The sequence below is a fragment of the Copidosoma floridanum genome, unplaced genomic scaffold (assembly GCF_036245765.1).
Source record: "Copidosoma floridanum isolate Cflo_tuat_1 unplaced genomic scaffold, Cflo_Japanese_pri ptg000009l, whole genome shotgun sequence".
In the NCBI taxonomy this organism is placed as follows: Eukaryota; Metazoa; Arthropoda; class Insecta; order Hymenoptera; family Encyrtidae; genus Copidosoma; species Copidosoma floridanum.
This window is the reverse complement of record NW_028321886.1, coordinates 3633213-3659098: the sequence shown is the minus strand read 5'-3', so window position 1 is coordinate 3659098 and position 25886 is coordinate 3633213. Positions and strand designations below refer to the sequence as shown.

The following is a 25886-nucleotide window of genomic DNA, read 5'->3' as shown; positions in this document are numbered from 1 at the left end:
TGACACGTGACTGTAGTTTTTTTTTTTTTTTTTTTTTTTTTTTTTTTTTTTTTTTTTTTTTTTTTTTTTTTTTTTTTTTCACATGAACTTTAAAGACGATACGCGTTTCGCCAAACATACAAAATATTACTAAATCGAACAATTTCCTTTCAAATCACCCCCAAACTGATCACCAAAAATTAAATCAAATTAAAACAATTTTTACCCAACCATCGTCGTTTGCTATTCATTTTACCAAAAGTGTTCGCTTTAATATATAAAAGAATTAAAGATATGAACAAAAACACATTGGAAATAAAGTATATCATTGTTTAAAATGTTTGTAGCCCAATGACTGTTTTTTAATATAATAATTATTGATCGTTACAAATACGATGTATGAAAATGATAATACTAAATGAAACGTTGACAAAGATTGAAATTTATTTAAGAAAAAATAAGAAAACAAAAAATATATACATACCGACCGCGAAATAAACAACGTGAGATTAAGAAAAAAAAAAAATAATAAGAAAAAAAAGGATTGAGGGTGTAGGTAGGTTTATATGTGGAAAACGGTTTGTTGCGAAATCTCGCGACGTATATACGTATATATATATAAGAAGACCTTTGTAGTTATTGTCAATTGATCTCCTTGTGGCTTCAATAACGTATAAATATAATATATTTATACACGCGCGCACACACACACATGCATACAATAAACAAATATGTAGCTACAGATGATTGTCTCACCGTCTGAGCCTGTAGTGTGTGTGTGACTGTGGCATGTATTCACTTGTAAAAGTGTGTAAATATTTAAAACTTTACAAGGGTTTTAATCGCTAACAAATCGAGTGGTAACAAATCATACAATAATAAAGCTTATTGTATTTTGGCGCGTGGGTATGCGCAGAGAAATAATAATACAAGATAAGACGAAGCAAAAGGGTGGAAAGAAAATAAATACAAATGTACATAATGTATATGAGCGAATTATCGTAATCGTAAAAATTACAAGTTACAATTATTGTAATTATTATTACTATTACTGTCAATAATAATAATAATAATAATAATAATAATAATAATAATAATAATAATAATAATAATAATAATAATAATAATAATGAGAATTTGTTTATTTTACAAATAAAAATGAAGAATATGAATAAAGTACTGAATTATAATATGTTGTAATCAGACGCTACAAGCAACAGGGCGTAGCGTAAAAATATACCAGATACAATAAATAGTATTATAATAATAGAATTTCCAAAAAAGCAGTTGCAGAGTGTCAGGAAGAAGTTCATGAGTATAGATAGATGTACAACACCTATATATTATATTATGACAAAAAAAAGTTTTAAAAAGATAGTACGTCCGTATACGGGGATATACATACGTATAACTATAAAAATACTTGTATACGTCGTGTATATGTATATATATATATATGCGCAGACACGATGAATTAATTAACAATAGATAAATATCCCTGAGCCTGTTGTTTACCAGAGCTTCATCGAGTATAGCGCTGAAAAGCAGCTGCTCCGCAAAGACGCAACAGTGAAATGAATGAATGCGCGTTACCCTCGTGTCTCTGCCACTTCAATTCTATATATACATGTACACATTGCAGTCAATACTTTTTTTACATGTATAATAATAAATGAGTATTCATATCCAGGTTTACTTAGTATTTGATTTTTCGAAAAATAAGTTTGCCGTACATCCGATCATCCGTAAGCGTCGGATTGGCAGAGACACGGTACGAAAGAGAATACTTGTGATGATTTTGCGTTCATGGATGCAGGGAAACAAAAAATAAGGATATGAAAATAGGTGCGTACCTGTGCGGCTCGTTTTTTCGTCATTGCCTCCAACGGTTCGTTAAATTCTAGGCTAAAAGCGCGAGCACAAATAAAAAAAAAAAAAATAAATTAAAAAAAATAAAGGGACGTTTGTATGTATTAAAAAAAGACAATGGAGAGCAGCGGTCGAGTATCGAGCTGCCTGTACGAGCCCTCGCTCGGCTTGGTCCTTGACTCTTTGCGCTCCATTTTTTTTTTTTTTTTTTTTTTTTAGATGCCTGCTCATTTTTACTTTTCAATTTCATTTTTATTACATCAACTAGTGGCTCCCGTGGTTCATGCGACATTACATTTTATCGATCAGGTAAAAAAAGGCTCAAAAGCGCGTAGAGCTGCACTTTTGTGAAATGCTCGAGGAAATGCTTCTTTCTACATCTTGTTTGATGAAGGGAAAAAAAAAATATTCGTATCGCGTATGAAAAATTTTTGGTACGCGTTTCCAAGCTTTTTAAAATACAAAGAAGCTTAACCGACGAATAAATGGCTTTTAATGAACAAAGTACTATAAAGTACTGTACCCATTCGATTTTATACACCTGCAACACGGATATAACGTAGGTACATACGATTTTCATTTTGTTACATTAAATATACAACTTTTCAGCCGATGCATTCCATGAGTTGTGAATGCGAATCAAACTGAGAAAGGAGAAAAAATCAATATTGTTGCTATGCATCATGATAGGAAAGAAAAGAAAAAAAAAAAAATAATTTTTCGATAAAAGTAAAAGTAATAAATATATCAAATCGGTGAGTGCGCTGTGTAGCCGAACCAATGTATAGCCTTAGCGACGTGTAAACGCGTACAATATGTTCGAACAATAAAAATAAAAATCCATATACAATTTTTAGAGCTTCAACAATGAGAGACCTGATTATAAACAACAGTCAACTTGATGTGTGTATATGCCAATTAAATATAATATCATCCTGATTGTCGTTTGTGCTTCAATTAAAATCTCATTTTTGTATAATTTCGAACATTCCTGATCTGCAACTTGTAAATTAAAAAATACTTTTTCACACGAGTGTGGAGGCCTAATTTGAAATTTTTATAAGTAAAAAAACTCATTTCGTGTCAAAGGCAGACTATACATCATAATTATACATAAAATATGTAATATGTATACCGATTGCTGACAGATCGTTGCTTGAAAAAATTAAGTTATCCGAAGAGAGCTTTTGGTAAGTGAGGAAGAAGGTACCGATAGTGTGTTGAAGTGGAAAATACAATACAATAAAATTTAACAAATCTGTAAAAAAAAAATGATACTAATATAGAGGAGCATTAAATTTTAGACCTATATATATACTTGTTACAAATACGCGATTCGCCAGACAATCTCGCTATATATACACGTATGATATTTAAAAAACTAAACACAAAAAAATAATGTGAAGAAAACAATATCAATCAAAATATTATACGTACATGTACCTATAAATGAAAGAAAAAAATCATACCAATTAACTGTCTAAAGAGAATACAGGAATACAGAAATATAATGCATATAAAAGATGTGTTTAAGATGAAAAAGCTTAAAAAAGTTGTATCGTCAATGAAATATATACCGAAGAGCTATAAGCTGTGCAATTAACGTTTTGAACGACATCGTGTATACTCATGTGCAGAGTTTCAATTAGAAAAGTTTAATTTACAATGAAGGCCGTAGCTGGAATTTTTATTACTTTTCACTGCATTAAAAAATGTATTTAGATCCTCAAACAAGTGCATTAAAGCAGAAAAAACTGAATAAAGCAAACAAAAACATGAAGTAAAGTATAATATTAAAATTATAACTGTTTCGATTGTTTATTATTCTCACCTTTAGTAATAAGTAATTATCATTGTATTTTTTTCAACAGAAATATAGTACATTATTAATTTTTTAATTTTCATTTCTTTTTTGTGTTTTTTACTAAAAACGATTTTGAACACATAACTTGTGTGCATTATGCATTAACATCAGCCGGTATGACAGATGGAGAAAGTTACCGACTGGTGGTTTATTTTTCCAGTCTTATATATATATATATATATATACATAATTGTTGTTGTATGTGGATAAAATTATGAAATTTTCAGAAAATTCACCCAATCCCATGGATTTGAATTCATCATTCAATGCTTAAAAAATTTTCTATAAGCTACTTTATTTTGTAAAGAAAATTGGAATTTAATTTTTTTTTATTTTCAGGTTTAATTAAACTCAGCTGTTATTCGGTTGTCAGCAAATTACGAAATGGATTCTGTACGATAAATTAACACCTTTTATAATTACCTAAACTTTACTTTTGTTCATACATAAGTGTACACATGACAGTGTCTATTCGGACACGAATATACATACATAGTAGATAGTATACACACAAAAAATGTATACCTATATATATTTTATTATTTATATGCATATATATATATAGTCGTCACGTCTCGTCGCTGTCGCTATAGTCGGTAAATATTTATGGTATCATACGCGTTTCAAGTTGTACTTGCGCCTTTCATTTATTTATTCATTTAATCATCGTTAAGTTAACATACCGTAGGACCGTAGTAGATTTAATAAGTACGCAATGTGTTGATAAGTACGTCAGTGAAACGAAACAGTTAAAATATTTTGGGTATCAGTCAACGGAGAGCGACCGGAAATGTCCAGTGCGGAATCGCGTATTTCGGAATTTTCCGATAGAATCTCAAGTACACCTTCCTTCGATGGAATTATCAACAATAATAACAACAGCAATAATTTAAGGAGTTTCGTCAGGATTTTCAACTTCATGTTCGCATAACCTCTAAGTACATACTTGTTTTCTTACATTACTATTTTAACGGATAGTCCGGAGTTGGTCAAATTTAAGTTAATCAGTAAAAAACAACAATGGGCAAAGAAGTTTATTTTTACTACTCGATGACGCTTATCGTACTGGCTGCGGGCATTGGTCACTTTACTGCAAGTGTCCAAGCTGTTGCAATCTCGGACACAAACATGCTCCAAATGATAAGCGTTTGTCCGTCCGTGTCGTTTGTAAATGGTTCGTATTATTTAACCGAGTGCAGTACTACGTTGTACCACAATAAGTACACCGGAGACGGCAGCGTTCCCAAATGTATGGTAATCTACGACATAATGAATAGGATATGTACTTACCAGAGCACAGTGAACATTAACGATAAGCTCCAATTGCCACACAGTGCCAATGATTTTGATGCCCATTTGAAAAAACTTGAACCAAAACCTAGTGATAACATCGATATTGAAGATAGTCTGTGTAACAGTATAGAATCTCTGTTCCACAAACTAGAAAGCATAAATGTTCAGCCAGTCAAAGAAGTTATACCATATAAAGAAGAGTATGTAAATAAAATACTATTGAAGAGAAGTGATTGTAAATATGTTTGTCACGATCCTAAAGAGGTGAATAAGTTATGCATGGTACTTTATTGGGCAAACCAACTGTTTTCCACTGTGCCACCTGTGCAGGGTAACAGCATCAATAAAGATAAGTTAGCTGTAGTAAAAAATGCATCAACTGTTAATGTTGCTTTGCAAACAACAAAAGAAACATTGGCGACAGTAGTTAAAAGTAAAGGTGTAGTTCATACCAGTGAGACTGAGTTAGCAAAACCAAAGGTTGAGCAACAAAAAAATGAACAAGTTGTAGACCCAGTGAAAAATGCTGATAAAGGAATTTCTGATATAACTAAAAAAACAGAATACCAAAAGCAAGAAAATATTGATGGTACCAAGATTGATAATCCTGGTAAATTAGAACAGTGAGTTAATAAATGAAAATATTTTATCCTTACAACTTTTTAGTTTTTATTTTTTATTACAAGAATTTTTTTTGCAAGGACTCTTATTCCTGCGATGGTGAGCAGTAGTAAAGATAAACAAAGTTTACCATCTCCTAGTGACAAAAAACCAGAACCCAAGATATCAGATGACAATGAAAATCACATGCAGCCAATTTTACAGTCAGAAGACAACCCTGAAGAAGAAGTAGTCCATGCTTCTGAAGATCAAAAAAATAAAAAAAACGATGATCCACCAAAAGATTTTGATCAAAGTCTTGAACCAGAAGCTGGGGATAAATTAAATGAAATGGAAAAAGAGGAAAGACCCTTACCAGATGACGATCAAGGTATTAATAATTATTTTTTCATGAAAAAAAAAAAAAATGTCAATAGTAATGCTGATCATTTTTCATAGAAGATTCCCTCATACCGTATCAAAATAAACGAAAATCTTATTCAGTAGACAAGGAAGTGGAATCACACGTTTTTGGATATTTTTTTCTCATGATAATGTGTTGCATCTTTATGTACATTGGCTATTCAAATAAACAAAAGGTGAAAATAAAAACATCACCAACAGAATGATGCATAAGCATCTTTAGATAAAATTCGTAATGTAGGCTAATGTAAAATTTGATACTTCACAGATTTTGGCAATGGTTTTAGAAGGAAGACGTGGAAGAAGAGGTCGAGGAAATAGAAGAAGGCCAAGTACTGCAAGTTATAGAAAACTTGATTCCAACTTAGAAGAGGCTGTTACATCACAGTGCAGTGCTAATGTTACTCACGTCATTTACTGAATGAGAATAGTTGAGTGAAATCTTAAGTTTTAAATATTACTTGGTGATATTGAATTTAAGATGCTTGAGACTTTGTATCAACGTTTATAAGTTACAACGCAATCCTAAGGCTTGCATAAGAGTGAGTGTAGATTTTTTTTCATGCTTTTATGTATATTTAGTTGTTAATTAAAAATAATTGATACTTTGAGTCAGAAATGTGAGTATTAAATATTGTTTCTCTTGTGTTTGGATAAATTTAATTACAAGCTTTTACAAGTCTGTATTGTAAATAATATATTAAGTATAATCAAACTTTTAGAGCATTTTTTAAAAAGATGGTGAATTTTTCTTTCTAAATTCAATGTAAACACTTTATTTTTGCATTTTTTTTGCATATTATTAATGTAAAGAGCAATAAAAGTTCGAATTTCTAAGTATACTAATTTCGGTAACAAGATCTATACATTATTGAACCCACAAAACTAGAGCACAATGAAGTTAGCTCATTTTTAGCTGAATTGCATTAAAAATGGTTTCGCGAAATTTCATATAAGTATTCATGAGCAGAGGCATGTATATAACTGCTATAAAAAGCTTAACTGTACGTTGTACATTTGCACATTTATAAAGTCAATCAGTTTCAGAGTAAAATCAATTGTGAAATATCAAAACTTGATTTGTCTAAAAACAAGTAGAAGGCATTTTAAAGTATATTATATATTATACGTTAATTATTTGATATTGTGGTAAAATGACGACATAATACAACGTCTGCATAATAATTCTTAGTAATACTTGTAAATTAAAGAAAGTTTTTTGTATGAATAAACAATTTGAAAAATAAAAAATGTTTTTAATCGGTCCGTAGATTTTTTGTTGTTGACCTGTTTATTATTACGAAAAACAGTAAAATATAAGGGAAAAATTTACTATCAAAATTAGAAGCAAAACGACGGTCAGCAACAATTTTTAGAGATTTTATTAAAAAAAAAAAAAAATCAGTAAGCAAACATGAGGGACTTTATCTCCGGCACATCGAACGGTCTCAAACAGTAGCAGGCGTCCTTTGTTTTTTCGTAAATCCAATCGAGATGGGGTGCGATTTTCGTGTACACGGCCGTGCCAATGGTGTCGTTGCAGTTGTTGATGTCCGACAAAATACCTGCAATTATCACGTAAGGAAAGAAAATCAACAACACCCACAAGTATGCGCCAGTTCAATCAAAGTATGAAACGTCGAAGCCTCACCAACTAGATCGTAAAAGCCATGGTAAGACCTGTGCATCACGGAGGAGCCCGCATCGTTCTAAAAACAAACGCACAAAAAGCCACGAGTTTTTATCAAATCAACGCTCTGTAAGTAAATCATCAAACGAGAGCCAGCCTTACGCGACAGACAATCGAGCTCATGCCAATAACACCGACGCAGCCGCTCTCCTCGTGGTAATACTCGGGCCTCGCGCCGCTCCTCAAGCACTCGTGCCTCCCCAAAACGGGCAAGCCCAGCTTCCGCGGTCGGCACGTAAGCGGCGCCTCCGCCACCGACGGAGTCTCCGACCAGCCCATCAGAGTGCCCACGTGGCCCAGGTACGTCGACCCTATGGGCGTTGTTTTTTTTTTTTTTCCCATTTCACACATTTAGTCTACGAAAATAAGTGTCAACTGCCACGCGTGGGGCAAAATAGCTCACCGGGTTCCGGGAGACAGGCAGGCAGGACGCGCCTCTCAAGGTGCGTCGACCGGCTGAGCCGCACGAGGGCCAGGTCGTGGGCTCGGGACTCGTAATTGAACTCGGGATGCGAGATGAGGGCGTCGGCGCTCATGTTCACCGAGGACACGTCCAGGTGGCACCGGTCGTACTCGCCCAGGGCTACTTTAACCTCGGGTGGCGTCGCGCTTTTCGTTGTTGTATATTTGACAAAAAAAAAAAACCAATTACTCACTGGCGCCTTAATTTTAAAACGAGCGATAAGTATATTGCATACGTACCCGATCAGTTGGCTAGCCGCGGTCAGGACGTACCGATCGTTTATCAGTACCCCGCTGAAGTACAGGTTGCTGCTCTTCACGTGGACGTTGGCCAGCCAGGGGAACTCGTGGGTCTCTGTGAATTCGCCACCCAGGAACCTCGCACCCCCACGGTTGGATTTTCCGCATACTGTCCATTATATGCATATGTATATGATACGTGGGTCACACGAGCGAGCGATCGGTAAGGGGATTTTCTTTTTTCCGACTCACCGCAGTTAAGGCAAGGCCGAAACTTCCCGAGGAGGATGTCGAAGATACGCCTTGGGTTTCTCCTGGTGCCACTGCGTTTCGTCTGTCGAAGGATTAACATTGACCAATTGGTCCTGCTCGAGTGGAAAAACCGTAATATAATAGATTGCGACGATACTTTACCGTAATATCGTGGCGATCGTCGGCCAAGGTGTAGTTGTCGGGCAAAACGAGGGCCACGGCTACAAGTAGGCACTTTACGACTTCCTGCGTCCTCATGGTCTGTAATTATATAGCTTTTGCCGGAGAGTCAACGAGACACTGATCCTAGCCCCGGAATATTATTACTTACCACAGCAAAGCAGTGCCCGTATGATTTTTTTTTGTTTTACTTTTTCCTTCCCTCTTTTTGCTCAATTTTGCCTTTTTCTTGCACTCGTGTCTTTTTCCACTCCTATTATACATACCACAGGCCTCTTCATGCGGGTTTTATGAAATTGCTGGGCTTTCATAATTAATTTTACGCGTGTGTTTTATCTACTCCTGAGTATTTTTTTGTTTTTTTTGTTTTGTTTTTTCGATGCACCTACCTTTATACAGTTATTTTTGATACAATCAATAATAATATGTAGTTACATCGTCTCCTCACTGTATGTATACGTTATTTACAGTGTTAAGTCGTGCGGCGATGGGTGAGAAACGTTGCTCTCTGTATCTCTCAAGTATAATCAATATAATATATAATAATATTTATTGTTATCGAGTACAAAAACCACATACAGTAACATATAGGTATACGTATAGATACACGCAATAAATAATAAATAATGATACGTGCGCGAAGTTGATTGTAAAGAAATGTATAAAAATACGTGAAAAATGGCACTATGAGTAAGCACACGCGATGAATATATTGCAGTTGCAAAGTAAATAAATAACGACTACCCTCTACTCGTTCGAAAAAACTAATCCTTATCGCAAAAGCATCCCTCCTTGGAGTTACTCTTGATCCAATCTAGATAGCGCGTGACTCTCGTGTATACCCCAGGGTAGCCGGGTCGGGCGCATCCGTTTCCCCAAGAGACGATACCGATCAGCTCGTACTTTTTGTCCCCCCTCTCGGTAATGAGGGGACCACCACTGTCGCCCTGCAAAGGAACAAGTTTTGAAGATTTTGTGACGCATGGAAAAAAAAAAAAAAAAAAAAAATTATATCCCATGGTTGGACAATGGCACCAAACAGTCCTTACCTGGCAAGAATCCTTTTTTCCCTCCGGGTAGCCGGCGCAGAGCATGTTTTCGGAAATGACGCGAGAACTGTAGCTCGTGTTCCTGCAACCCGATAGGCTCATGACGGGCAGTTCAACGTAATTCAACGTACAGGACGCTTTGCCGTTTTCTTGCACGGTGCCCCAACCAGAGGCGATGGCCTTTGAGTCTGCGTACAGTTTTTCTGCCAAACAAGTCACCGATACCAAACAGAGTTTACTTACGTGAACCGCAAGAATTCCATTGTTATATGTTAGTACAAAAATGCAATATTAGCTCTGTCTTTTTTTTATTTTTATCTGTATTTACTTACCCGAGTTTTCGCATTCATTAGCAACATATAAAATCGTATACCCGCATATGCGTACATAGAGTTGACAAATAGCGACATTTTCCAACTAATTACGCAACAAATTTTCTTTTGCACCTATTAAATTCGTTGAGGAGCTTTTTATAAAAATTGTATATGTATAGTGGACTTGATATGCCCGAAAATCGCGAATCTTAGAGTTGAAATCCTAATCAGTGTGTCAATTAAAAATGAATAAAAAAACAGTGTATGCGTATACGAAGTCAAATAATCGGTGTAAAAAAATGTATATATTTTCCGATCCGCGTTAAAATTACCTTCAGTTTTGGGCAGACATATGGGCCTGATGGTGTCAGAGAAGGAAACCCTGTCGCTCAGTCTCAGCAGAGCGATGTCGTTGTTAAAGTTCATGAAACTGAAATTCCCGATGAAGGCCCGGGCAACGTACCTCGATTCCGAAGGTGCCTTTTGCACGCAGCGATCGTGCTCGCCCAACGTCACTTTTATCATGAACCACATGAATCTGCACGGTGGTTGAAAATTAAAAGAGAAAAAAAAAACAAAAAAACAATTTGTCAAAAAAAATAGACTTACCCTTTGACGCAGTGCGCGGCCGTCAAAACGTATCTGTCGTTGATGAGAGTCGCGCCGCAGTAAAATCGGTTCATATAAGAGAGCCGGGCTTGCCAGGGAAACTCATTGGGGAGAGCCGACTGGCCACCTACAATTCTGCTGTCCTCGTTACGCAAACCGCAACCTAAATCGATTGTTTGTTCCTCAACTCAGACTTACATCGCAAACTTGAATAACTCGGGCAAGCGTATACGTGTGTATATATGTATACTTACTGCAGTAACAAGGTCCGGGGGGTGTTTTCAAATTTTTGTTTTTCAACAGGTGGAAAAAGGTTCTGTTGCTCTCCGCCTGAAATCATCGTACCGATTTCTCGTGATTATATATATATATATATATATATCTACGCATTTTCATTTTTCCAACAAATGAAATACACCATGGCGTATAAAATGCGAATGTTTTGTAAACACTTGAGCAAAAAGAAGGAAAGAAAGAGGGAGTTAACTACAAATTGCTTGTGGTGAAACTATCGGGAGGTATAAGTAATAAATAACGTCGTAGTCACAGCGAGAAAATTACCGGTTCGCGAGGTGTATGCGTGCGATAAACCGTAAATCGGTCGACTTACGTCGAGCTCGTGGCTCCTCGTCCCCGATAATAAGAAAATCTGCACCATCAGGAGAAATCGCACCAACGGCCCGAGCTTCGACGTCATGTTTCAATATTCTATCGACGACAATGGTATGTGTTAATAATACCTGATACTGCTCTGCTTTAACTTTCTTCGATCTGTTGAAATAAAAACCTTATTTGTACAAAATCTAGTAAAAATCCATGAATCAAAAAAAAAAACTCGCTCTGAAATGATACAGAAAACGCAAAAAAAAATTGAAATAAAAAATTTCCTCACTCACCGCACACAGAGAGAGAACGACACTTTTGAGATGAAAGACCCTCACGATTATTAGATATATACTATGATAAGGAAAGTGCGTCAACTGTTGAACAGCCACATCAGCAGTCACCTTGAGCAACTAGAGGGTATATAATGTGATTTGAGGACCTGCAAGATTTGGATGGCCAACGGTATCTATCGCTCGGGAATCCCGGGGGCTGCAGCGAGGAAGGCCTTGGCTCGACTGACGTCGACGAATCGACCTCACTGCATCGAGAAGTATATATTATACAGTGACGGCGTGTACTATTACCCGTCGAGGGATGGGTAGGAGTGCGCTTTTCGCGTGTGTGAAAGTATAATGTGCGTGACTGCGTGCCGGACCCAGTAGTATACATGTATATAAATTATGTAGTTAACAGCAGGTCCGTCGCGGTCGCGATCACGGCCGCGCTAGCTGTCACTGACCGGAGCGCCGCGTAGCCCATATAAGCCGGACACTTGCTAGCCGCGATAACGGATCGGCAACCACCACATATTATATACGTTCTGGATTCTAGAGTTTACAGTTGCCTCTCCCTCTCGTTTCTTTTGCTTGCACATATATATATATCCTACTCATACGTATACAATATACATACGCACACTTCAATGCAGCTTCAATCCTTGTCCTCTGCAATTATGGTCCATCGTAGGCGCAAACTGGATCAAAAAGTACCTATACATTGAAATTTGAGAGCGATAGCGCGATCTTGATCCATACCGATTTTTCTGAACTACACGCGTTTTTTAATCGCAAAGGTTACAATTACACTGTCGTAATGAGCCATGATATGGGGGGTGCAAGAAAAATTTGTTCCATACCACTTGGTCCCATGGTTTAATCATTGTTTATCACTTGGTTTATTTTTTTTAAATACGGAGCCTTCATTGTGGTGCACCGGTTCAGCCATCGAGAAATCATACTCTTCACGAGAGATCGGCATTTCAAAGACAATAGGTATAATTTAATCGGAAGCGTCGTCGAGCATATTCGTCACCGGAGAGAATGAACCGTTACCCCAATCACTACTTGCGTATTCCGAAAACAACCCATGGCCTCCTCCTCCTCCTCCTCCTCCTCCTCCTCCTCGTCACCTGTTATTCAAAAGTGAAAGAGAAAGACCATTTGTGCCCGAGCGCGACAGTGCGGATCGTTTGTGAGGAATTTCTTACGGCGAAATATATATAGGCAATCTAAGTGGTTTAATTTCGTCGTATATATACGTTGCTGTTATTGTTTTATTTTTCTTTTCTCTTTTGATCCTTAAATATAGTTATACATATACCTACAATCGTGTGCTTAAACAACAAATGCATCAGAGCAGTAAAAATCTATTTTGGTCGTTACAATTAATATATATATTTTTATGTGTAAAATGTAAATTCGTCTCAGAGTTTTCACACAAAAGAAAGGATAAATCTTCGTTGTTTACAGGTATCACGTATATTGCTTCTTCTATCGGTAAATTACTGTTCACAGGCTGCATATGCACGAGTCCTTCATGTTAAGCTTGATCCAGTTGAGATATCGAGCGACCCGCGTGTAAACGCCAGGATATCCCGGTCGTCCGCAGCCAACTCCCCACGAGACGATACCTGCGAAATAAACAAAAACCGGCGTCAGGCAATTACCGATCTCGATCTCGATCGTATGTCGTCGCATACCAGCGATCTCATGTCTGCCAGCCTCGTCGACGAGCAGGGGGCCCCCACTATCCCCCTGGCACGAGTCCTGGCTGCCATTGCCCGCGCACACCATGTTCTCGGTGATGCGGTTAGCCCGGTACTTCATCCTCCTGCACTGGTCGAGACTGAGGACCGGGACGCTCGCCTCCTGCACGACACCCGCCAGCATACCACCCTCGGACGTGCGACCCCAGCCGACGACCGTGCCGTGTTTACCCGCTGGATCACTACCTATAACCGCCCAACACAACAATACCCGTACAATGTTTGGCACCGGAGATCGGTAAGGGATGCAACATGCGTGCAATGGTAATGATCACCCACTCGGTTTGGGCAGACAGACCGGCCTGACCGTTTTGGAGAAGCCGACGGGCTTGCGGAGCTTGAGCAATGCGAGATCGTGGTTGTAGGACTGGGTGTCGAAGTTCCGGTGCCGCACGACAGCCCCGACGGCTCTCATGACCGCCTTGCCGTCCGTGTTGACGTACTGGTCGTGGTCACCAAGGATTATCCGGATCTTGGACCTCTTGAGCCTATATACATATATATCACCCATTCACAATGATTGTACAAATTATATAATAAAAAAAGGTAGCGAGTCAACGCGCGATATAATTATATGTGTGTACGTACTTTCTGACGCAGTGGGCCGCGGTGATGACCCAGTCGTTGGTGAGTAGGCTGGCCCCGCAGTGGAACTTGCCGTCGTAGACCAACCGGGCGAGCCACGGGTACTTGTTGGGCTCGGAGGGCCGGCCGCCGACTATTCTGTTCTCCTGGTTCGACAGCCCGCATTCTATGCGTAAACACAAAACGGGTGTTTAAGGCTTACTTGTGCAGTCATTTTTGACGTGTAGTCTGGTACTCACCGCACGTGCAGTTGCGTATGGTCTCGGCGTTGACATTGGACGCTGACGATGCATTGTCACCGGTGCTACTGGTTATTCCGCTGGTGCCAAAGTCGACGTCGATACCGAACAGCTCGTCGAAGAAGATTCGAGGAGTGCGATTGCCGATCCTCCCGACCTGGAAACGCACACGTACACAATGTCATCACCTCGCGTCTCAAAATGCGCATGAACTTTAATCAAGTATACGCGATGCATCTTTAATGCATAGCTGGTGTTGTCCGACGTTACGTTCGAGCGTTCTCACTTTCACGTATACGTGCACACACGGCGGGTGAGAGCAGATGCGTGTCGGAGGGGAGAAAGTGACCACGCCGCCCGCGCGCATTTCTAGGTCAAGGCCTGGAATGATCTGATCATCGTTATGGTACATACACACACGAGGCAAAGAGAGCTAAATGTGCTCTTTTTTTTCGCTTTGCTTCCGTTGACCGTCGATCGGACCGATCGGATGACTAGTTTATTAATTTATACGTGCTCGGATTGATTCGCCTCGTTGAGGGGGGGGGGGGATTATATCATGGGATTTTTCGAGCTCTGCGGAATAGGAAATGGTAATTTGACGGGCTCGGAAGTGGGATGTGTTTACATCGAAATGCAAATCGATCCTCTCTCGTCTGTTATTCACGATGACGGTGACGATGGCGATGCGTGTTGTTTTTTACGATTCGGGCGCGTATAATTTTATGGATTTTACCGAAAAGTATGATATTACGCGTAAATCGAGGTTTAAGTACATGGTTACGGGTGACGATCGGCGAGTTACGTGTATATGTAAATTGTTGACAAACGCGAGATGTAAAAGCAAGACCGTTTCTTTGTATATCCGCGCGTTAGTGAACAGCTGCTACAGTTTCATTCGGTGGTTCGCGCTAACGATGAAAAAAGGGAAAAACCAGTCTTTTTTTCGCCACAACGTTAAAGATCGGCATTTCACATGTTTGTCTCCAAAGAGAGAAAGTCGGGGATTTGGCTGGGTTTTTTCGCGTCAAACAAGTCCAATCGATAAATGCAATATGTTGTTTTTTCATCAATCGGATATACATCGCGGTCGCAGGGTCATTACGTGGAAACTTTGTATTTGCGTGTATTTTGCTCTTCAGCGATGTTTCTTTTTTTTTTTTTTTTTTTTTTTTTATCTAACTATTTTTTTCCGTCGAGCAAAATCATCGTTAAGAAAAAAGTTACTCGAATCAACAAAAGTCGACTATAAAACACAAGTACACTTACTCGTAATTCGGGCGTTTTCGGACGCATGTATAAAAAAAAAAAAAAAAAAGAAAAAAAAAAAAAGACCGGAAAAATCCGTCCTCGCATTACTGTAAAAAAAGGCGGACCGATCGTGCATTTTAGTCACGTGCTTGAGCTGGAAGAGAAATTTGGCTACTCGCGCGCAAGAAAGAAAAAAAAAAAAAAAAGAAAATTAAATAAGAGCACACACTCGTGCAGCACTTGTATACACGTATAAACGCAATAATGGCACACGACACAAGTATATATATACACAACAATTACTCACGTATTCGATCCTATTCCTGACGGGCTTAACGGTTCCCGCATCACCACGACAGCAGATCGGCACCAATAATAGCGCGACGATCGAGCCGAGCATCGTCATCCTCCTCCTCCTTTTCGCAACGATCGTTCCCATGTTGGCCATTGGTTGGCCAAAAAGAAAAGAAAAGAAAAAAAAAAAAAAAAAAACCAAAAAAAAAACAAAGCACTCGGTTGCGTATAAGAGATATCTCCCTCGACAGGTATATATCGCAACGAATGGGCGATGAATCTCGGCGAATGATTTTTCAGCTGCTGCCGTCGTCGTCGCTGCTGGACCGCGGGCGCGCTCGCGCATTGTGATACCGGGCCCGCGTCATATCTCTCTCTTTCTCTCTCTTTCTCCGTCGCGTCGGAGATTTTGCCGAGTGGCGCGGAGTAGATACTGCGAGGGACGCGTGCAAAACTCGGGACGGCGGCGGGTCAGGTACGGAAGAGGAGTGTTGCGGGAGCGTCGTCGACGAGTGGCGGCCGATCTTTGCTTTCACTGCTCCGTGTGTATTCGGCCGCCGGCGGCTCGAAGAAAGTACTCGCTCGTACTTGTACCTAACTACCACGTACACATCCTTCCTCCCGCTCTTTGACGCCGACATCCACCGCTTTTTTTTTTTTTTTTTTTTGTTGGCTTTTCAAATGCTCCTATTCGAGCGTGGTGTGCTCTTTTTTCCAGTACAGCACGCGAGCTTATTTTTTACAACTTGGGTAATTTTACGATGCATGCACCATGAGTCATCGAAAGCGAAAAGCGCATCACCTATTGTTATGTGCAGTTGTTTCTCCCGATCGACAAGTTCCACGTGACGTGTATCTCTACCGTCATCGTTTTTGTAGTTCTTTTACACGTGCCTCATGGTTATCGATACATTCACATGTCATTGGCGATGGCGATTTTTTTTTCGTAGATGAAATCAATATTTTTTACTTCTTACTTAAAAAGATGTTTTTTTTCTTTTTTTTTTTTCCTGCGTAACGTTACTCTTCGGATGGAATGTAAGAGATGTGTGTATAATGCCAATACAAGTACTTTTACTTTGAGCGCATGCTGGGAGTGTTAAATAAACACATACACACACGCATCGGTCGTTGTTGAAATAACGCGTTCCACATATGGTTTTGAAAAAAAAAAAAAAAAAAAGTGTTTAAACTTGGTGGGTACAGTTTTTCCAAATAGATGTATACAACATCGATCCCATGTAAGCACCGACTTGACCTTAAAACGAAATCTGATTTTACGTGTTATTGTGTGGATTTTCCGTTCTCCGCCGATAAAATCGATACGTGGAGCATGAAAAAATACTGTTTTCACGGTTCAATCGGTCCTATCGAAGCGAAAACAAGTGAAAACTCCCCCGCGCTTTTACGTACAAAATATATATACGTGTATCACGCCACTGTTAATTTGCACTTAAGATATGTATCATATATATATACGTGTGGCGAATTTATATGCAATACAGAGATATTATAATGTATACGTACCAACTCCATGTAGCGCTCGGTTTCACTAACCTACATCGAAATGCAAAACGATTCCGATCCACGGCCTGCTTTCGGGGCCTCCTCCTCGATAATCTGCACCCCCTTTTTTTCGAATTAACCGCATTTTTGATCAATTTTGGTAGATTCGCGAAATAAACGGACAACAGCGAGGAGAGTAGTTCTTAATTGCATAATATTTTTGTCGTATAGATCTAAAAGTTACATCACAGGACACCTCACGGAGGTTAACGTACATCGTCATCATCATCATGTAAATATATATATACTCGTAATCATATGCACTTGGTGGACTAGATTAATGTTCTTCGGCTTCTGTATATGGATATAAAAATGTATACACACGCACACAATTATGCCAAATCGGGCACACACGTATGTATACACGTAACATATCAATATTATGTATAATGGCAGGGCTAGAAAAATCTTTCAAGCTGTAGTCAAAGTACACCCGAGAGGCCTCAAAGGCGAGATCCTGTACAGCAAACTTGAGCTTTGGTACAAACCCTATACTGTTAACAATCATTGTCTTTAATGAACGCGAAAACTCAGCTTGGCGGGGCGCATATGCACTCGTCTTTGGTGTGAGCGGCTATCCAGTCCAGGTAGTTCGGAACCTTGGTGTAGACACCGGGAAAGTTGGGCCTGGCGCAGCCGCGGCCGAACGACACGAGACCGATGACCTCCATGGCACCTCTGGCGCTACGGACGTGGAAGGCACCTCCGCTGTCACCCTGGAAAAAAAAAAAAAAAAAAAGGATGAGCCCTGGCTGTACGGTTTTTGTACCATATTATACGAGCAAACGAGGTACACTCACCCCGCAAGCGTCGCGTTTACCGTCGAGATACCCGGCACAGAACATGTTGTCCGTGAGCCGATTGACCGCGTAGTCGGACAGCTTGCACTCGTCCACGGACATGACCGGCAGATCGACTTTGCGCAGCTCAACGCTGACCGGCTCGCCCTCGCCGATTCGGCCCCAGCCTATAGCCACGCCTGTCGCCCCGATGTACTTGAACTTCGCTGTCGATTTACCAAAGGTATTGATTTTGCTTTTTATCAATTCAAGCAACACTGACACGAGTGTTATCATTACATTTTTTTTAATTTTTTTTTTTTTTTTTATTTAGATACTTTGGTAACTGTATCACTCAACCGATTTTTAACGGTAAAGCGACCCGATGGAGCTTAGTTGGGTCGTATAGGTACAACTGAGAGAGATTATCGCGAATAGATGATGTACTCACCGGCATCGGGTAAACATACGGTCTTTAGGACTCCGTCCAAGGGTACCGGCTTCTCGAGTTCGATAATAGCGATGTCGTTGTTGTAGCTCAACCTGTCGTAGTCCGGATGCACCGAGAGGTACTTTATGCGGTAATGCCCGTTGTCCGCAAAACGAAGGCCAAAGTACTTCTTCTGGAACCTGATGCCGATTTTATACCGATTTATCGTGTGTTTGTTTTTTTTGTATTAATTTTTACTTACCTAACGATGCAGTGAGCCGCTGTGAGCAGGTGTTTGCGCGTTATGAGGCTGGCCCCGCAGTGATGGGCGCCTTGGTAAGTGATCGCCACGGCCCAGGGAAACTCGATGGTGTTGGTCACGTCCCCGTTGACTATTCTTGACTGCCGGCTAACGCCGCACACTATACGGTTCAAGTAACAGTTTTCAGTGAATTAGTTTCGTCGCCCAAACAGAGATCGGTATGATCGGCAGTTTTATTTTACATGATAATATATAAAGGAGAAAAAAAAAAACATTGTTTGAAGAGTACCGTACGAAAGAGAAAAAAAATCGAAGATTAATCGAATACAGAGTTGATTTATAAAGATACGAGGGTTTACGCGTCTAGTGCCATACGTATATATCCCTATTGGACGCATATATAGTTACCGCAACTGTTGCAGGTATTTTTTGGCACGCTCGGAAAACCATCGGATCCTGGTACGTCAAATCCCAAGCTGGAAATGTTGTTTCGAGTCATCATCGACGATCCGCCCAATACCTATAATTGTTTTACAGTTTTTTTTTTTTTTTTTTTTTTTAACCCAAGCTCCACGAATGTAAAATTGTATAGTGTTACATGAGTGAAACTTCTTTTGGTAGGAAAAAAAAAAAAAAAAATTGATAAATCGAAAAGATTTCTCACCAATCGTGGAGCAACCCGAGCGTCACAAAGAGACACTGTGTAAGCGAGGAGCCCAAACAGCAGAGTCGCCCCAGCCATCACTGCCGATCGACAATTCCTCGGTCTGGCTTCCATGACCGTCATCACCTGTGCACTTTTGTTTGTCCGTTCTCTTCTTTCTTTTGAAACAAAACAACCAACCAACAAACCAACAATGGAGAAGAAGACAAAAAGAGAGAGAAAAATGACGGCAACGAACAACGCGAACCGCACCAAGAGCCGCGACCGCGCTCCCGAGTCCTCGCCGCGAACTCGGAAACTCGAAAAGTGACGATCCGCGGCAAAGATTTTGCGCGTTTTATAGTTATATTATAACTAATAACAGGTGGCTCCGGCCAACCTGGAGGGGGAGCTTCACCTTGGCTGGTGGAGCGGCTGCCTGCATCGGGCAAAGATAATATGCGCGACCTTTTTCGCTATACGTATATACACGCGCGCGCTTTTCATGCGTATTGGTGTAAACAAGCCTATGGCGCAATATCTACCATCGCGGGTGTATACGTATACTTAACTACATGAAAAGGAAGACAATGTCATCTGAGCCCAACTTATTATTCCCAATGTCGCGAACGCGCTCCTGTTTCGTCACGCGGCTCTCTTCCTTTCGTGCCACAATACACTTTTCGTGCATGTAGTATATATACATTACTCTTTTACTTTATTGCCAATGCCCATTTGCATGTGCATCGTCGCATCTTTTTCTCTCGAGCGAGATTTTATTTTTTATTTTTTGTTTTTCCTCCTTGTCCCTCCCTCCGAGCGCGAATGTAGAAATCGCGCAAGTATTTCGGTACATCGCCCGAGTGCATCGGGCATTATTTCGTATGCCGCTCGTGCCCCCGCGCACGCTGCAGTAAACTCTTTGAAACATTTTCACTTTCATCTCGATGAGGGGGTTTGTTTTTTCTTGTTCTTGTTGTATCACTGTTACATCTGCACTTACTTCACTCTGACACTAACAACAATAACCTACTGCCTTTTCTCTCTCTCTCTCTCTCTCTCTCTCTCTCTCTCTTTTCTTACGCAACCTCGACGAGTTATTGTACGCGTAGCCGAAAGGGCAAAGAAAAAAAAAGAGCGAAACTTGCGAGCTTTCGCTTTTCGGCTGTTGTAAAAATACAACTGCACAATACACTTGTCTGTACGACAATGCAAGCTGCATTTTGATTAATTCTTTCTTTTTTTCTTCTTTTTTTTTTTTTTTTTTTTTTTTTTTTTTATTATGGCTCCGCGTGTACAACTATTTTTAACGCGCGCCTCTTGTTCCTTATACTTGCGAGCTTTTAATACACGCGCGTGAGCTAAATTAACGTCTCAATGGAAAATATGATGGCGGAGAAAGAGTATACGACGCAGTGTGTTCAACACTATTTTGTCCAGAGCAACTTGATTTATGGCGCTCGTGTCTCCTCTTTGCGATTATGGAGAACTAGAGCGCAAACTAAATACCTTTGATGATTCGTGGAAAATGGAGTATTGTGTTTTTTTTTTTTTTTTGTTTTCCCCTTCAAAGAGATGGCAAAGGGACCGTCAAGCAGGTCAATGTCTGCGGCTACGTATTACATGGAGTGACCAATACGCAACTTCTTCGAATAGGGCCATACAACGCGTTGAAAGATGGCAAATAAGCATCGTTGTTACACGAACGCATAAATTTTTATCGGCTAATCGTAAAAGAGAAAAAAAAAAGAGCACTAGCTAATACAGAATAATATGGTTTTCCACGAGAGTTACGACCTGGGCCTTGAATCCTGCCTATTCACTCGGAGCATATACGAGCGCACAGGAATACGGATGCTTCGAGGGTTATTGAAATCGGGGGTGTAATAAATACATGATGTATCATCGCGTGTACAATTACCGATACGCGTGCATTTTGCTCGTATTATGCTCCTTCATATTTAGTTCAAGTTCACTTTTTCCAGACAACTCGATAACGAACGAGTGATTTATTATTAGCCAGCGCACTCGGGCAATCAGCAACGCATGTGTTAATCGACGAGTAGAAATGATACACCTAATTAGATTCACCGCGGCGGAGGTGTCTACAATCGAGATTAACCCTCCCTGTCCCTGTAATCAGGAAAACCACCATCGGTTCCATCGTCAAACTTGTGGATGTACATACATAGACACGCGCGGCTGTTCGGTCTAAATCGTCCCTCTGAGGTCGTTCGTACAGCTCTCGAGTTCACGGGGACCGAGTTGACGGCCGTCGCTTATCAGTCATACACCTCCAGGTAGTTGGACTTTTTGGAGGTGAGATAAGGAAAGGCGACGTGAGAACTCGCGTGGAGGCCGTGAAATGTTTTTTTTTTTTTTTTTTGTTATCATGTTTCCTATTGACACATTGCCAGTTGATTCGACGATTAAGCTGTACCGCGTTAAAGTGCCGTTTTTTTTTTGTTTTTCCTCTACGAGGACGATTTGCCCATCCCCGTTTCGGACGATTACACGCGTTTGCATAGAGCGTACAAGCGGAAAACGGGAGAGAGGAAGATAAAAGGATGGCGAGGCTCGCGTGCGCCTCTCTGGCTGATAATGGCACCGATAATGTGGGAATAATAAAAAAAAAAATTAATAACAACAAACCGAGTGCATCGGGACAATGAATCAGCAGAAACGAGACGAAATAAAAGGAATAATAAAATATAAAAAAAATCGAGAGGAGCCCGCATGAGGGTGCTATGACCCATATACCTTGGCCCACTGCAGATGGGCAACGATGCTGACGATCACCACGTATGTGTATGTGTGTGCTCGTGTGTTTATCGTGTATAAATAACGGGGCGATGCTGCTCGATATGCGATGCCTCTTTTTCTCTCTCTCTCCAGAGAAGGGGCCTGATGCCCGATAAGCAGCGATGTCCTTAGCAGATACGGAGTTTCGGAGGAGCGTCATCAGTTGATGGCTGGTAAATCGTGTTACATTATACAATAGAGTGCGAGGCCGACGACGAGCCTTTAAACGCTATTGAGACAACGAGCGCTTAGGCGACTCTTTGTTACCGGATAGGCCGATCGGTATAAGCTCGTGAGAGTAAAACGTGTGATCTTTTCGCCATTAGTATGTAGTTTTGCAGACAAACGTTTCTACCATGAATATACGACGAAACGAGATGACCCGCCTCGTCCCACTCAAGAAAACGATTTCTCCCCAGCGGGAGGGACATTATATATCAATCGGCGCGCGGACCTGTTTCGGGCAGTAGGGTTTCGACCAGCGAGCGAGAAAAGGCCCCAAACGGCAAAAAAAAAAAAAAAAAAAAAAAAAAAAAAAATGAGAGGAGGACGAGAGGAAAAAAAAATCGATATGTTGGAAGGAGGCGAACCGGTAGCATCGATACATGCTATACGTGTGCATTCAACACACATCTCTCTCTTTCTCGGGGAGCAGAGCACATAAGTTTGTACACCGAGAGCTAGAATATAAATATATATACGTCGTATGCTCGGGACTAGCCTAAATTTTCACTCCCGAGAGCGGTGGGCCCGTCGACGCGCCGCCTCTTTTATTTCTTCCTTCTGGTGTGTATAAATAAAGATTCGCCGTCGAGGCTCGGGCCTGTGTGAAAGTGTCGCCCGAGCCGAATCGTCGCGAGTTCCGATCGATCGTACCTATACGGCACCCGATCGCTTCGTTGTACATCTGAGAAAGTTCCTTACAGTGCGCGACGCTGGCTTTATCTTTTTTTTTTTTTTTTCCTTCCTGTTGTTATTGCATTTTCCAGCGAGCCATCGGAAAATGCGCGGGATCGTTTGCGTCCTGAGCGCCGTCCTCGCGCCGATCGTTTTAGCCGATATCCTGAGCAGCCAGGTAGGTGTCAGTCGAACGGAAGACTAAACAATTTCCAATGGAACCAATGATAAATATAGAAAAAAAAACAATGTCAAGGTGAAAATACCGGGGACAAGCGGCGGAGAGCGCACGGGCGGGGGTCAACTGTCGTGGACCACGAGCACCGAGATACAGCAGCAGCAGATCGTCGTACTGACGGACGAGGAGAATTTCTTCATCAATTGGCTGCAAAACGTTTTGGGCTACCAGCTACAGTCGTCGACGACCACGACTACGACGACATTGCCACCACCGCCCTCGAGCCAACCTGGGAAATGTCGCCCCTGTTGTGAGTTTATTTTTTTTTGTCACTTTTTGCAACTCAGATCAGTTGAGACGATTATTATTATTATTATTATTATTTTTTTTTTTTTTAACTAGACTGCGGCCTGACAAACACGCAAAAGAGGATCGTCGGCGGCGTCGAGACTCAGATCAACGAGTACCCGTGGGTCGCCCTTTTGTCCTACCGGGGCAAGTTTTACTGCGGCGCCAGTGTCATCAACTCTAAATACGTCCTGACAGCAGCGCACTGCGTCGACAGGTGGGTACTTTTGATAAGGTCGCTTATTTTTTTGTTTTTTTTTTTTACATTGAGCATCGATCGGTTGCCCATACGATACATCTACCGACAGGTTTCAGATGAGCTACCTCACCGTGAGGATACTGGAGCACGACCGCAACTCGATAGCCGACTCAAAGAGCCAAGAGTTCAAGGTCAAGGAAATAATCAAGCACTCGGGCTACTCGAACGTCCAGTACAACAACGACGTGGCGCTCATCAAGATAGACGGGGAATTCGTGTTTGACGACAAAATGCGACCGGTTTGCCTGGCCGAGCGAGGTGAGTCTGTATTTTTTATATACATACACATGGATATTATATTGTGTTTTTTTGTTTTTTTTTCAATTGCTTTCCACTGCAAAATGGGCTTTTCCTTGTTTTCTTTCGTTTTTTCTTCTTCTTCACCGCCCGAGTGTGTTTAGCATTTGAAACGCGTGTAACGTATATGTCATGTACATAATATATATATATATTTATATATATAATGTATGACACGTACAAGTGTATATATATATATATATATCCATCCGGTGTGGGATGTACGATAAAGAGAACGCGTCTCGTCTGAAATTGTGTTGAATCTCGCGTGTAGCTAAAACTTTCACCGGCGAAACGGGCATTGCGACCGGTTGGGGAGCCACCGGGGAAGGCGGACCTGTTTCCAATACCCTGCGAGAAGTTACCGTGCCAATTATGTCAAACGCCAACTGTCGGGCATCTAAATACCCGGCCCGCAAAATCACCGAAAACATGCTGTGCGCCGGATACAAGGAGGGACAGAAGGACTCTTGTCAGGTATGTATTTACCGATTTTTTTTTTTTTTTTTTTCTTTTCCATTACAAATATTTACAAAACATCTTTACCATTTAGGGCGATAGCGGTGGTCCCCTTCACGTCAAGAGAAGAGACGGCTTGCATCAAGTGGTCGGTGAGTGCACGCCTCGGTCATTACAGATACTTCGTGTGTGATTAATGACGAATTTCAGCATTTTTAATGTAACCTTTTTTGTGCTCGTTGTCACAGGAATTGTGTCGTGGGGCGAAGGATGCGCCCAGCCCGGCTTTCCCGGGGTTTACACGCGAGTCAATCGTTACCTCACTTGGATCAAGCGCAACACCGATGACGCCTGTTACTGTTCTGAGGACGTTTTGTGGCGCAATCGATGATTTTTTTTTTTTAACGTTCAACAAACAAACGTAAACAAAAAAAGAAGAAGAAGGGAAAAAAAAATAGCTCACGGAACTCTTGAGTTTGGGCAAACAAAGCTGTGGGCACAAAAGAGATTATTAACTTTCTAAATTTCACATGTGAATGTAGTATACATAGGATGTTTATTTATTTATTTTACTATAAGTAGCTAGTTTTTTTTTTTTGTTTTTTTTTTGTTTTACTTTTATTTATAGTAACATTTACGTACACATAGACTGAGCCTCAGTGTTTGATCGAATCTCACGCAATACATCGAGATACATCGCGGCACGCGCGCTTTTATTCGTCAATGGACAAAGGCGCGTTGCCGTAAATTCGTTTTTTACGTTTAATTTGTGATTTTTATTTTTTATACGTATCATTGAGTATTCAATAAAACCACGGATTTTTCTAAGAAATCATACATATATATATATATATATATACACGTACAACTAGTCACATCGGCAAGAAACATGTACATACATCTATTTCATAAAACTAAACCATTAAGGGCTCATACCTCCGTTTCACTGTGTTCGCGATGCGTGAGCTTAAACGATGAAATAAAAAAAAACATGTGTTTACAAAATAACGTCGTTTAAATTCGTCGTTATATTAAGTTTGGTTGAAAGACAAACGAAACGCACGTAAAAAAAAAAAAAAATTCATAAAAGCACATTGTTATCCATTCATAAGCATCACATTGA

At 40.4% G+C, this 25886-nt stretch overlaps 5 protein-coding genes across 6 annotated transcripts; 2 read left to right on the top strand and 3 right to left on the bottom strand.

The window, feature by feature from the left end:
• Positions 1-4292: 4292 nt before the first annotated feature.
• On the top strand, positions 4293-6695 carry LOC106643256 (uncharacterized). Of its 2 annotated transcripts, none has more exons than XM_014358313.2 (4): positions 4293-5628; positions 5707-5996; positions 6068-6204; positions 6297-6695. In XM_014358313.2, the coding sequence occupies exons 1-4, from the start codon at positions 4733-4735 to the stop codon at positions 6447-6449; spliced, it is 1476 nt and encodes a 491-aa protein (XP_014213799.2). In that variant the 5' UTR covers positions 4293-4732; the 3' UTR covers positions 6450-6695. The 2 variants fall into 2 exon arrangements, with proteins under 2 accessions (XP_014213799.2, XP_014213798.2); XM_014358312.2 differs by having other exon boundaries at positions 6065-6204.
• Positions 6696-7429: 734 nt separating this feature from the next.
• LOC106643193 (vitamin K-dependent protein C) lies at positions 7430-8930 on the bottom strand. Its single transcript, XM_014358225.2, has 7 exons — positions 8835-8930; positions 8673-8754; positions 8421-8589; positions 8122-8327; positions 7821-8029; positions 7680-7737; positions 7430-7593 (listed from the first exon to the last, which is right to left on the bottom strand). The coding sequence occupies exons 1-7, from the start codon at positions 8928-8930 to the stop codon at positions 7430-7432; spliced, it is 984 nt and encodes a 327-aa protein (XP_014213711.2).
• Positions 8931-9616: 686 nt separating this feature from the next.
• On the bottom strand, positions 9617-15988 carry LOC106643194 (transmembrane protease serine 9). The gene is given in 12 exon segments (XM_089589734.1): positions 9617-9799; positions 9902-10104; positions 10548-10753; positions 10792-10987; positions 11079-11154; positions 11565-11595; positions 13222-13339; positions 13409-13660; positions 13754-13962; positions 14063-14225; positions 14299-14455; positions 15857-15988. Coding segments are annotated over 12 exon segments (1926 nt in total).
• Positions 15989-17939: 1951 nt separating this feature from the next.
• Positions 17940-19379, bottom strand: LOC106643195 (transmembrane protease serine 11B-like protein). Its single transcript, XM_089589733.1, has 5 exons — positions 19289-19379; positions 18881-19040; positions 18640-18818; positions 18210-18415; positions 17940-18125 (listed from the first exon to the last, which is right to left on the bottom strand). The coding sequence occupies exons 1-5, from the start codon at positions 19377-19379 to the stop codon at positions 17940-17942; spliced, it is 822 nt and encodes a 273-aa protein (XP_089445859.1).
• A 3949-nt stretch (positions 19380-23328) lies between these two features.
• Positions 23329-25154, top strand: LOC106643197 (trypsin-1). Its single transcript, XM_014358228.2, has 7 exons — positions 23329-23400; positions 23479-23710; positions 23803-23965; positions 24057-24265; positions 24579-24781; positions 24858-24915; positions 25012-25154. Exons 1-7 carry the CDS (start codon positions 23329-23331, stop codon positions 25152-25154), a joined length of 1080 nt encoding a protein of 359 aa, XP_014213714.2.
• Positions 25155-25886: the final 732 nt, after the last annotated feature.